The sequence below is a fragment of the Pelmatolapia mariae genome, linkage group LG4 (genome assembly GCF_036321145.2).
Source record: "Pelmatolapia mariae isolate MD_Pm_ZW linkage group LG4, Pm_UMD_F_2, whole genome shotgun sequence".
NCBI classification, from domain to species: Eukaryota; Metazoa; Chordata; class Actinopteri; order Cichliformes; family Cichlidae; genus Pelmatolapia; species Pelmatolapia mariae.
The window spans coordinates 13,427,446-13,441,506 of NC_086230.1; the positions used below are offsets into that span (position 1 = coordinate 13,427,446).

Sequence of the window (14,061 nt, forward strand, 5' to 3'; positions counted from 1 at the left end):
GAGGAGACTACTCTGCTCTCTAATGCAGAAGATCAGCCAAGGAGTTCATATGTGTCAACTGTAAGCGTATGCTAAACAAACCATACATAGGTACAAAACATATTTAGCCAAGAACGTCTATGCAGGTCTTGTAAACTGTACATTTAACACCTGATTACCTCATTCACTTAACTAACCAAGAATTTAAATGTCAGCTCTAAAGGCACATATTTTGTAATCAGCTCCTGATTAATTCACCACAGGATTCATAATTCATTATGGACGTGGACAAATCTAAATACAAATCTTGGGCTGTGTTAAGCCATTTGGGAAAGGCAACTGTAGTATATATGTGAAGGAGCGATATTATGACACCGTGTAGCTGAGAGAGAACACAGAAGTAAACAGATTATCCAGTGGCTTCCAGGCCAAGCTCATCATCTACTGACTCATCTTTAAAATCCGACAGTACCCAGTGCTGTAATTCATCTAAATGGCTTGCACATGCAGCACACAGCATGCTCTCTGCTGTCACCTGTGAGTGGCTTCACCCTCGCTCTTATTCTTTTATTTAACAGACCACTTTTGGGTCCCTCCATCCCAAATAACCCTCCTCAGAATCAGATGGTTTGTTTGTACAATAACTTTAGCATACCTAATGAATCCATACAAAATTGAACTCCACTCCAATCTACTTGTTTAAAGGAGAAAGGAAACTGTTTTCAAGGATGCGAATGTTCACATTTTGGACTGAGAAGACAGATGATTTAAGAGAAAAACAAAGGAGGCCTTCGACGTCCACTGTGAACCAGTAATAAGTACTCACTACTCATCACCTGGATATACATCTATACCACCAGCAGGTGTAAAATATTCAAATCTGCATGTTAGTGTGGGGAAAAATGTGGATTTGTAGCCACACTCTGTGAGTTTATGAGACATGTACACATCATTTAGCTAGATAAAAAACTAATCTCACTTAAGACTCAAAGTGCTGCTTATTAAACCAACCTAAAAGTGAAGAAAAACCCGCAAAAATTTCTTAACCCGCCCATTGTGAGCTGAGACCACACATATGTGGGAACAGAGTAAACCTGTGAGTACCAAAGAGGGATTAGTAGTCTGCTATTAGTCCATTTGTCTCTGTGTGTCTTCAGCATTTGAGCTTTTCAAAGTAATGCGAAGGTAAGACTCGTGTTGAGAAAGTCAAGTTGTGCAAGTCAAAGCGCATTAGACACACAGACAGATCTACAGTATCAGCGAAACCAGCACATATCTACTAGAAGGGCTGAAATTCATATCACAACAGCACAGACAGTCTTAGCACAAAGGGTGTGATAGGGAAAAGCTGGTCATGGTCTTCTGGGGAGCCGGAACCAGCAAGATGGGAAAAGAGGAATACACTTTCAGAAACTGGCATGTGGAAATGAAGAGGCTTTAAGGTCATGATACATACCCACTGATAGCTTAAGAGGACTTTCTACCAGGGTTAATTTCAAATTTCTACTATTTTAAGACAAAAAATAAGAAACATGACTATGTTGGAAAGCTGGATATTTTTGTTAGAAGGCTATCTTTCTAGTTCAGTTTCTTACTGGACTGACTTTTCAATATCGCTCATGTTTCAATGTTGTAAATATTAGAAATGCAACAAACAGAAACGTAGACGTGATATTGTGAGCTTGCAAAAATACAATTACCTGGTTTCTCAATGCCAACTTCACTGTATTTAAACTCTATTCCAGATCAAGGAGACACAGAGTAAGCCTGATTTACTCTTAAAGTAGTAAATAGCAGTGAAGACAGTGATGTCACCTTTTGGTTTCAAAAATCCATCGTCATCTTGGTTGCAAAAAAACCCACTGGCTGTCAAACCGCACGCTCACTGGCTAATGTCTTGTGATTGACAACATGTTTTACGCACAATATGATACCCTCATGTCATTAGCCAAGAAGGTAGCAAAATCTGTTAAAAATTTTCACTAACAAACCAACATGAGTAGCCCAGCTTATATGTTAGCTTAGTAGCCTAAGTTAGCTTAGTAGCCTAAGTTAGCTTGGTAACTTAAGCTAACAGGTAACAGAACTTAACAATTATTTATTATATTATATAAATTAATAAAAATTTGAACTGCTTAACATTTGTTCAAGAAGAGATATTTAATAACCAAAGGCAATGTTTTCTTTTTCCGCCATATTCCATAAACTAAGACATTGCAACAACATGAGTCATCATTTTCAGTGTTGATCCTGGACAAACACTATTATATCGGATGCACTGCCTATGGTCGGGGTCTGAAAAGGAAAGCCAATGGGGAAGTGCCTCAAACCTGAATACTCTTTAATGGCTTCACTAACCAATGGCTGAAAAAGCCACACCTACGCTCTTTTTTTATGATGCAAATTGGACATCTCTGATTTGTGGGTTAGGAAGATAGAGTAACATCTAACCATACCATTAGCCTTCATTTATTTATTCCATTTATACAATTCATTTTAAGCCACTTTTAGTGTGAAATCTCATTAAGCTAAAGATTTTCATTTATATTATGTCAGTGTTAGGGGATGAAATGAAACCCTGAGACAGTCAGGTGAGAGTAAACAGTTACTGTGTTCGGTATTATGTGATATAGTTTGAGGTTACTCTATATGGATAAAATGCCCAGTCCAAATATTGTCTTTGGTGATTTAACAAACAACAAAACTGAAAACTAAAACTTCCAAAACTATGGCAAACAGCAAATATTGGTTTCTGGGTTTTAGCTTCTGCAAACAAATCTGCACATTTGCCCCCGCTTACCTGGAATATGGCTATCCAAGCATAGCCGATATTGTCAAAGTTGACAGCTCCCTTGTGAGGGTTGAGCTCCCCTGGGCGGCAGTCGTTGTAGTACTGATACCAGTTAACACAGAAGTTACCGCTGGCAACACTCCTAAAACTCAGGTCAGAAGCCGGCAATGTGCATTCGAGCCCGTCTTGAGAGTAGGGTGGCACATCTTTGCAACGCCGCATCCCGTTTTCGCGTGGAGCCGAGCAGATAAACGGACTGTCTTCACCTTCCTCAGACATGTAATAAGGATTTAAAGACATGTTGTACATTCTGGATTAAAAAAAGAAAAAGAATAACACAAATATCATTGAGAGCACACGCATGTGGGCAAACATAAATACCCCACAAATTACAGTCAGTGTTCTCTTCTTCCAAAACATCTCAGTCAGAGATTTCCACTCTGACTAATCCACTAATCAACAAATCATCTCAACAATATGGTAATAGGATTGATGAACTCTCTGTCTTATAATTGCTTAGTGGCCTAAAAAATCAAATCATGACTGCAGCCAATACGTCGTGTTATAAACATCAACACTAATGACTGATGATTTCGATGAGGCTTCTTCTCAGTTATTTCTGGTTTGCTTCTCTTGTTTTGGGGGATCTATAGAGATAATATAGGAAGTTTGTATTTCCTGTAAATAATCTTAAAAAAAGCTCCAGCTGCTCCAGTCAGAGCCGAATAAGTGATAAAAAAAAAAGATTGATGGTTGGGTGGCTCGCCCTCTATGGCCTCTAAAATATTTCTCTATCCACTCCACCTATGTTTCTGCATTTATATGTAGCAATCATCGAATCAAAGAGCTACCCCGAACCCTGGTTTGACACAGTCAGGTAGCGGGGAGAAAAGATCAACCCCTTTAACAGCCTTTCTGCTCTAGTGTTCAGCATTTGAAAGATATGGTAAATAGAAAACCTGCTATTATACCATATTCATGTTTTTATTCTTACAAGTTGCCGTTACGCTTTGAATGCTTCACTTACAAAAACAACATGGCCCTTATTTTATGACAAGATTTTTTTTATTGGTATCCATGGTGACAGCTGTTTCCTATTCGTGGTAGAGAGTGCTGAGTGCATCCCACAGATTACCTATTTTATTTATACTCCTCCCTTTAAATTGGAGAGCTCTCCACAACAGTTACTGCGTGAAGTGATATTTATGCCCGACTAACACGGAAGGCTTTAGCAACAGTGCACTGCTTTATTTTCATACCATTTCCATAATTCCTGTCATCTTTTTTTCCCGTTGTGGTGTGTTTGCCTAATGTTGCCGAGGCAAAAATCATGTTCCTTATTTTCCATATGCTTTAAAACAGCCAAAAGCTTCAGTGTCATGAGAAAGTGTTTGCCCCTTACCCATTTCTTACTTTTTTGCATATTTGTCACATCTGTATGCTTCAGATCGCCTAAATAATTTCAAAATTAGGCAAACATAACCCAAGTAAATACAAAATACAATTTTTAAATGAAGAGCATTTGTTAAGGGGAAAAAAAGCTATCATAACCCACCTTTCCCTTTGGGAAAAAGTCATTGGCCCCCCTTAAAATAACTTCATGGATACTCCCAGACTTGATAAATTGTGAAATCACTGAAACAGAACCTGTCTGACAAAATGAAGAAGACTAAAAGACCTCAAAACACACCATACCGCCATCTAAAGAAACAGCCGAGACGGTTACTGACATCCGTCAGTCTGGAAAGGGTTAAAAAGCCATTTTAAAGGCTTTGGGACTCCACTAGCCATAAATTTGGAAAACATGGAACAGTGATTCCAAGAGCACATCAGCAACTCATCCAGGAGGTCACAAAAGAATATTGAAAGAAAAATAAGACATCAGAAAGCAGGCAAACACTTCTCCACAGCACTGCATATGATAAATGCCTGCAACACTCACTAAAATAGGAAATAAAGGAAAAAAATCAATTGAAATTGTGGAGACGCTTAGTGCAAGAGCTTCTGCGTGTTCATGTGTTATTTCAGAGGGCAGTGATTCATTTTGCCCTGGAAGTCAGATAGATTTGTTCTCTGAAAGGAATCACAGCATCTTTTATATTAAGTATTAAGCTGTGGTTTTTCTATTGGTCTTTCTTATCTACTCAAAGAAACATTAACTCTGGGACAATTTGTGCCATTACATCAAAAGCACAATTAGTTCATGCATCTTTTGGCGTTGTGAGGATGTGGCTACTGAAGCAACTTTTATTATTTTTCTCTTGCATAAAATCACTCCCCACGGCTAAAATGATGACTGAGCTCGATTTTGGCTGTTTGTGTGTGTACTTGATTTTGAGGGAGTAAGCTTGTCTGCTGTTTTTGTATCCGATCTTGTTATATCACAAGACGAGAAAAGCTAAATGTGAAAAAATAGGTTCATCTAGTATTCCCACAATGCATGCTGCATAGAAGCGTTTTCCTCTCCCGTCTTTGGTAACAGAGCGAACACTGTGTTCTCTCTCGGCTGTGGGTCTGTCAGTGCTGACTCGTTTTCTGTCTCACATCGACAGAAGCTGTATCTTTTCTTAGTTTCAGGTCAGTACCTATGGTCTGCCATTTCCTACAATCTGGACTGAGCAAGAAAACTTTTACACATATTCAGGAATTTTATGGTGCAGTGGTTTTAACATTTGCCTACCAAGCAAATGATTCCTGGTTCAGTCCCGGGAGGAGGTAGTGATCCATTGGATGTTACGTCAGGAAGTCTATCCGGTGTAAAGATCTGCTTAATCAAATATGTAGAGCTACCAGCTGTCGCGATCCCGTGTGAATAAGGGAGCAGTCGAAAGTAGCTTTATCACTTCACTCCACAAAATTAAAAGTGTCTCCTGAATTAATTTCCTCTTGCGCTGATAAGTTCTAGGTCTTGTTGGAGATGATTTTCAATTATCCTAGGTGCCAATTTAAATTCTTTCTATTGAGGGACACAGCATGTTTCTAGAATACCTATATTTTTAGCCACATTATCTACATAGATGGGGTATTTTTATTTCTTTGTCTCAGAGTACAGAAGCCAGCACAATGACCTGTTCTTATTGATACAGCATTGCTCCACTTCTCTGCATTGTGCATACTCTAACAAGCTAGAAGTTCTACATTTTCACTACTGCTAACTGTCACTCCAGATGATGACACAAATTATGACAGGACTAAAAAGGGAGGAAGCTAAAATATCATATTTGTCAAGCAATTTGTAGCTTTACAGACCGAGATTGTACCTTTCACTCTACAGCCTGATCGATTTATCAGTGGGTTGATATTAGTGGTCGATATTAGGTATTTGCTGATGTATCGGTAGCAACTTTTATAACGACTGATAAAAGACAATTAAAAAAGTACAGAATAGAGAGGAGAAACACCCTTCAACCATATCAGGACTGTTGGATTACATAGTTTGTCCACGAGAGGGCACTCTACAACCTCCCTGTTGGCAACGTGCTTGTAGCGCCACAAATACAACCTAACGGCCATAAACGGGTAAATAAATAACTACAAATGACAAATATCCGGGAAATCTGTTTATATTCCATGTTCCTGAAAGAAAAATATATCGCTCGATATATTGAGTTTTACATCCCTAAACATTGGTATTGGTATGATCATTCAGGCTCTCGTTCACTCATCCCTTTTTTGTCAGTTTTCAAGAAAAATAATTTTGAATTGGATCCCAGTTTCACCAAAATGTATCGTTCAAAAAATCAAATGCAGCTTTGACATAAAAGATCAAGAGATTCCTATCCTACATCACAAGGCGGAATTCCTTACGCTGTGATGTTCTCTGCCAGGAAGCAGCGATTACGCAGCAGTCCCTCCCACAACTGGACTCCCACAATGCCGAAGATGAAGAAGACAAAGAAGCAGAGGAGCAGAACATTTCCCAGCATCGGCAGAGTGTCTAACAGCAGTGTCACCAAGATCCTCATACCTACACAGTGGGATACAAACAACAAAGATGTGTGACTAATAGCACCCGACATTCATGACAGACATAATATAAAACCCATCCGAGCTAGCCTTTTACTTTTACCTTGACGAGCTCTATTAATCTTACGTTTTTGGATCCAACAACTTCATCCTCGCACACGATATAATTACAACAGATGACAATACTGAGAGTGACAGATTGACATCGTTTCATCCTCTGGGATTTGAACTCACAGCTTCCTTGTGGCTACTATTATCTAACCACGTGCATTCAGCATCCATCTCCCATGTCAGATGTGCTTAGCGTCAGCAGCATCAGGGATCCAGTCCCTGAGGTCCTCACAATGTCCCCTGTCTCCTCCTCCATATATCACAGCTTTGTCACATTGATCACATGTGCAGTGCTATGATATTATTATTCTTTCTGTGGCACAGAGTTGCCAGTTTTTACCTTTGCAGTGATAATTAAATTTAAATCTTCATCCCGAGACCAAACTGTTTGTGCTGTGCAACAGTGTGAGAAAACTCTACCTGTAGCCATTATCATCATCAGTGGAAAACAGAAACAAATGTCTTGTTTGCCAGTTTTACAGTTATCAGAATGGGCCTAAGAATTAAGATAATAGTATTCCTATTAAATCTGTGCCAGAAGCTAAAGAAACATTTTATTGTCAATGCAGTTATTATTGAAACATGTAAAATGTGACTATCCTTGCTTTTACTCTTCTTCTTATTAAATATACATAAAAAAAAATCATATATGAATGAGTCACATTTAGATAAAAGCTGTCTTTACATTGCTAATTGTAGTCATTCATCAACTAAGGTTATCCATCTTGTTGAATCCCTGTTGCCTCACTTTAGTAATCTTCTACCTTTCATTTTAATGTCACTGAATTAATTTCTCTGAGTGACAGGTTTAAAATGGTATTTGGTATGGCCACCTTTATTTTTAACAACAGTCTGAGGCAAACTTTCTTGTAATGTCTATATGTAGTCTTCAGGAATAGTTCTCCGGGCTTCTTGAATGACATCCAAAGCTCTTCTTTGGATGTTGGCTGCCTCGTGTTTACTGTTGTACCCCTTTCCTGACCTCCTTCATACAAACCAAAAATTTCAAATGTGCATTTATCCCTCCTGGGAGAAGAAACAAACCCCTTTGGGAATGTGTCAGGAAGGGCATCAGGCAAAAAAAATGTGCTAAATCACGTGTGGAGCCACCTCCTGTGGTAACCCCTTGTGAATTAGGGAGCAGCTGAAAGTAGCTACTCTATAAGACCTGCTGCCACTGATTTTCAGTCCAGTTCTTGTGTACTTTTGCATAACTCAGCCTTCTCTCCCTGTTTCCCTTCCCTGAGAATGGCTTCTTGACAGCAACGCTTCCACTTAGACCATTTCCGATGAGGCCTCAGTGAACAGTAGATGGATCAGATAAAGGCCAGATGCATCCGTGTCCAGCTTTCAGGGCATAAATTTCAGATACTGATCATTTGCTGTAAATAAGTTCTTTAAGCCTGCCACTTCTTCTTTTGTCCTCTACTTGTCAAACTTATTAAGAACTCACTGCACACCATGTTGAGTTATTTCAGCTCAGCTAATAGCTCTTTGGGAATCATGTTGTTGGTGCAAAAATATAATTTTATTCCTGCCAAACTGTTTTACCTTTTGGGATTTTTCATAAATGCAATAAAAATAAAATGGCAAAAAATTATTTGTTCTAGTAACAAAACGGCTACAATTTAAAATTGGTTATGTGCTAGGTTTGCTGAGTTATGCTACAATGCATTACTGTTTCATGCCTTCAGTTAAGGGTCTTTTTTATACTACTTTTACTTGAATTTTTCATAGGTCAGTGTTTAGTGGCTTAACAAAAAAAAAACAAACAAAAAAACGCATCCCAGTGAAAAAGGTTTGGGTAAAAGAACTGGACTGAAAATGAGTGATAAAGGAGCCAATTTCAAAAGAAAAACTTAAACTGCCCTTCAGAAAATTATGGGGGAAACTATTACTCAAGACCAAGGAAGTCTGGTTTCTTGGAATCCTTGGAATCAAAATATAAAAAATACAAAAACTGTATTTTTAAAAGCCAGAACTACTGTCACCCACAACAATTTTCGCTGTCAAGTTGTGATGACAAGAGACAGGCTTGAACCACCAGAGAAATCACCCAAGTTTCTAAAGATGCCCTTGGAGATTTTGTTATCATTGCTGTCAGCTTGTGCTTTTCGTTCATGGGCATTCACTTACCTTTTTTTTGCTCATAACAAGAAACTGACGTAGTAAGAAACAGAGGAAGGCTAGTGCTTTTCTAAACCCAGTCATGCAGTCAAAACTAGACAGATGGCTGAAGAATTTGCGATCATTTCACGCAGGGTAAATGTAATTGTTTCATGCACCATAACAGGCTTGCGCTAACGCATTCACTTGACGGTAAAAGTATGTGACTGGGAGTGCACAAGACAGTTGGCAGAGATTTTGCAAAAGCCCCCTGCACGTATCAACCTTGAGAACATGAAATAATCAGAGTGCGGTGCTCACTGTTTCTAAGCTACAGCACAAAAGACACAGTTAACATTTATAGTTCAATGAATATTTCCCATCCTCTTAGGCAGAAAGAAAAACAGAAAGACAGACTGATTAGAGAAAGAAGAACAGAGGAGGAAAACCTCTGTTAGCCTTATCTACCTGGCTCGCTCTTACAGACACTATATTTATGGTGAACGAAAAAAAAGAAAAACAAAAGAGGCCCAGTGTCAAAAAGAAAAAAAATGAAGGAAACAGACTCGTGCTATTCATCATTCATGGGTATTTTGTTGTGTGTACCTGTGAGCATATGAACATGGCCTTTCAGGTATGTTTGTGTCTTGGGGCAAGAAAACTCAAGATCACTGACCTTGAATTTCTATCTCTAAGCTAGCTGCGTCTTCATTGACATTCTCTCCCTCCGTCCTCTCTCTATCTGCCTCCATCTACCAACCCACCTTTAGGGAGCAACTGAACACTTGTTGCAGTAATAATAAGTTTTATTTCACCTTGTGCACAGCTTTAAGTTTTTCCCAGAGCTACTGTTAGCTTGGTGATAAGGTTAATGTGTTGACCCAGTGTGTAAGACTGTCTGTGTCTTCCATGCTATGTGACAGTGTATGAGTTAGCAGCAGTGCAGCCCCCAGTGTCACATGGTAACAACTCACTCATGAATGTGAGGTCGTCATCATTCAAATTCCCCAAAGAAAACTTAAACACACACAACTCAAGTATCTTAAATTCTTCAAATATTTCCTAAAAGGATTTAAATGCAGAAATGTCTATAAAGTGAGGTAGGTGGGGATCTGTTACCACAAATGACTGCATCAGCATGGCATGGGATGGACGCAATCAGCCTGTAGCACTGCTGAGGCGTTAATGAAGCCCAGGCTGCTTTGATAGCAGCCTTTGGCTCGCCTGTAGTTTTGGATCTGCGCTTCTTATCTTCCTCTTGACAAAACCCACAGATTCTCTGTGGGGTGCAGGTCAGGTGAGTTGGCTGGCCAGTCAAAAACAGTAACAACCTGTCAGCAAACCATTTGGTAGTAGTTTTGGCACTGTGGGCATGTGCTAGGTCCTGCTGGAAAAGGAAATCTGCATCTCCATAAAGCTTGTGGCAGCACAAAGTGGTTTAAAATCTCCTGGTAAACAGCTGGGTTGAATTTGGAACTGAGTAAATACAGTGGACCAACCACCACCATATGGTTGGGTGCGCTAAATTAAGCCAAGAGACATGGATATTTCACTTTATGTGCAATATATCTATAATATACATGAAAATTAGAAAAAAAAAACCAACCTTACATAAATACATATATATTTAAAGGCTACCAATACTGGCAGCCCGAGTCCGGAAAAAGACCTTGGCTGCTTGCCTAATGTATGCTGGTTAATAACCTTGTAAGTTGTTATGACACCATTGTGTAGTGATCCCCTTTAGCTGTAGATTCATGGTTATTTCTGTCACAGAGCTTTTAGGAAATTGACAAACTATGTGCAAGATCTCACTGGCTGGCACAAAGTGAGATGAAAACCAAAGTCTTGATCATCGGTCAATTTACCACGCAGTGCTGAGAATAAACACAGCAAAACACTGCTCTGTCTTCCTTAGTTCAAAGTGAGTAACACCAGCTTCACATTAATCATTGGGGAAATGCTGTAAAAACCCTGCATATATGGGAAAATATGAGCCAAACCACAAATAAGAAAGTGGCATACTTGGTACTCTGTTGATAGCCCGCAGTGGCCTGAGTACTCGGACGGTACGGATAGCTGACAGACTGGCATTGTGGCCATCCAGGGAATACTCCAACATCCTGAAGACATGGTCGCAGAGAGAGAGAGAGAGAGAGAGAGAGAGGTGGAGAAGGTTTTACTTCATAGACGTTATAAAAACGAAATGGTGATCACACACACACACACACACACACACACACGCACACACACATTTATGTCTACACAAAACAGCAACAACAAGAAAATGAAATGAAACACTAATAATCTAATAAAGGTTGTAATTGAAGCGACCCACATAATTACTGTGCATTTGCCATTTAATTGCATGAAGTCAGAAGCACTTTTTCTTCTGTATAGTCTGTGATACAGCATGCAAACATAATGAGTGTGACAACGAGCAGACAGAAGGCAATAATGATGGTCCTAAACATGTTTACATTTTTCTCTGCAATTATGTGGAGAATGTGCCTCATAACATACTGGCTAACGAATAATAGAGAAACACTGCTTACTCCAACAAGTCTCCAACTGACAGACAAGCTGACAGAAACTTACATAGATATATATTTTATTGCATATGTTGAATATTATATTGCTTTATACAAATTAACTTCAATATTTATTTCTGCATCCCTATTTATTCCTACCTTTCATTAATGCGACATAAATCTTATGCATATGTAGGTGGAGCAAAACTAAAGTTTATTTAAATAGTTATTCAATGTAAAATAAGCACAAGGGAAGTGTGTGCCAAAGTCATGGGATCAGTCTCCATGGATTTCAAATTGGGCGTGGTGAACCACCGAATGACCTACAACTTGTATGTGTGAGGTGTAAAGAGCCCTATTTATATAATATATGAGGAAGAAATAAAGTGCTTTTTCTTTTTTCTTTTATTCTAAGCAGACTGTTCATATTTAAGCTGCTGGTGATAGAGATAATTGAGCAATTAGTGGAGATGAGCAAAAGGCACAGTGGGATACCAACCCTGCCATGACAATGACAAAGTCAAGCTGATTCCACTTGTCATCAAAGTAACACTTGGAGCCAAAAATTCCCAGGGCCACCATCTTGATAACCATTTCCACCGCAAAGAAAGCGAAGATGCAGTCATCCAACACCTGGTCGCAAAGGATAAAGTGACAAGAACACAGACAAAAATAAGCTTTGACAACAATAAAACGAAGAGGAAGTGGAATCCTTGCAAAGTGAACGATCCTTTTTAAGTCTTCTTATCAAAACAGTAACGTTCTGAACCAAAAAAAGTGGAAATGCTAGAGGAGGTTTTCTGACAAAGACTGCTTTTATCAGTTAGTTAGTTTTATCCCAGCAGGGAACAGCTCGAGCGTACCATGTTTATGGTTGTGTCTCAATTAATTAGACATTTATTATAGCAAAAAGAATGTCTCTCTTTGAATATAATGAGAACATCTCAGTGTGTCAGGAATCAGCATCGCACTACAGTGAAAGCTTATAGAAATAAATGGGCGTGAAAAGAGGAAAATGAATAATTAACTTTTTTCATGAGTGTTTTTATGCATTGTGGTTGCATACATGTAAAAATTTAAAACACTGATTGAGGTAGCTTAGTTAAAATAAAAGTAAAAAATATGGTTCTTGTCTTTGTAGTGAATGGTGCTTCTGTTGAAAAAACTCTTGAACAGTAAGTTAATGAACAACCAATCAGCTGCTGACATTACTGCATACTGTGTAGTAGGCCCAGCTGACAGTGTCGGAGTGCAGCACTTACCTGTAAGATGCGACACCACTCTGACTGGCAGGTAACATCCTCACAGGGTCGATACATCCCCAGAGTCACACAGTTGAGCAGGATCACCAACATGGACACGTGCTCAAACCACGTGCAAGAGCAAGTTAAGGTCAAAACATATTTTGTGTGAATTCAAAAGCATGCAAAAACACAGACTGTATATAGTCAAAGCAACCTACTGTAAAGTGCCTAAAACCCGTATTATTGATAATGGCCACCACAGGGCAACATCTAGTCCAATGGAATAGAAGCCTATGGGAAAATGACCATGCAGCTCTTTTGATCTATGACACAATTGAACACTTTCTTGATTAGTTTATGACCTAAACCGTAGGAGCCAAGTCGGCACTTTTTCCTTAAGTCAGGGGGAAGCATACATCTATAGCGCTCTTGTCTATCATTACATGCTCAAGAAGTAAGACAAACTTAAGAAAAGGAAAAAAAATGTGCAGAAGCTGTTGCAAAATTAACTATGTTCCATAGGCTAAAGTGTTTGCAATTGCTAACGTTATATAAATGTAAGGTAGCTCAGCGGTCCCCAACACCCGGGCCACGGGCTGGTACTGGTCCATGACTCGTTTGGTACCGGGTGTGAAATTGATGGTTTTCATGGTTTTTATCATTATTTTTTTTATTGTTTTTATAACTTGGTTTCCCTGGGTGTTTTCCCGTGTGTTATGAATAAATCGTTTTTATTTTGGTACTGGTGCTGGTTTTATTTTGTTGTATTTATCCACGACACCTTAACGGCCGGTCAGTGAAAATATTGTCAGACATGAATTGGTCCGTGGTGCAAAAAAGGGTAGGGACCGCCGATGTAGCTAACGTAATGTAAGTAATGTAAGGTTATTAGGCTAATCAGCAATCATCATCATGCAATTCTACGTGTACTGGTACTAATGATTAAATTTCTGGTATCGTAACATCGGTACACAAAACACAGATATACCTTTGTGAGTGTGATATAGTAACATCTATTTCTCTATTTGTGAGTCTAAAGATTTGCTATTTGAAAACCTTTGTCCTACTTTGTCCTATGTTAATCTCAGACGTCACCTCTGACCTGACTAAAAAAGCACTAATGAGTAATCTTTCCTTTTGCTGGTCTTTGCTGGTCCTATCCTTTTATCCTTTTTTGGTGGTGAGTGAGATTATCTATTTAGGACAAAGCAATACATTTTGAGAGGTCTGATGACTGTGGATTTTTTTGTCCTTGAATTTTTGTCTATGTGATGTAGTATAAATTATTAACACATGATGCCATATTGAACTGCTATTCAAGAACAGACATAAA

General features: G+C 38.9%; 1 protein-coding gene across 2 annotated transcripts in view; it reads right to left on the reverse strand.

The window, feature by feature from the left end:
- LOC134626046 (voltage-dependent T-type calcium channel subunit alpha-1H) overlaps positions 1-14,061 on the reverse strand; it is a 130,529-nt gene that overhangs the window by 48,807 nt on the left and 67,661 nt on the right. For both annotated transcript variants that reach the window (XM_063471525.1, XM_063471526.1), the window contains exons 3-7: positions 12,747-12,858; positions 11,984-12,117; positions 10,979-11,076; positions 6,578-6,737; positions 2,780-3,080 (exon numbers count right to left, since the gene is read on the reverse strand). In XM_063471525.1, the coding sequence (XP_063327595.1) occupies positions 2,780-3,080; positions 6,578-6,737; positions 10,979-11,076; positions 11,984-12,117; positions 12,747-12,858 (805 nt within the window). The remainder of the gene's footprint in view (positions 1-2,779; positions 3,081-6,577; positions 6,738-10,978; positions 11,077-11,983; positions 12,118-12,746; positions 12,859-14,061) is intronic.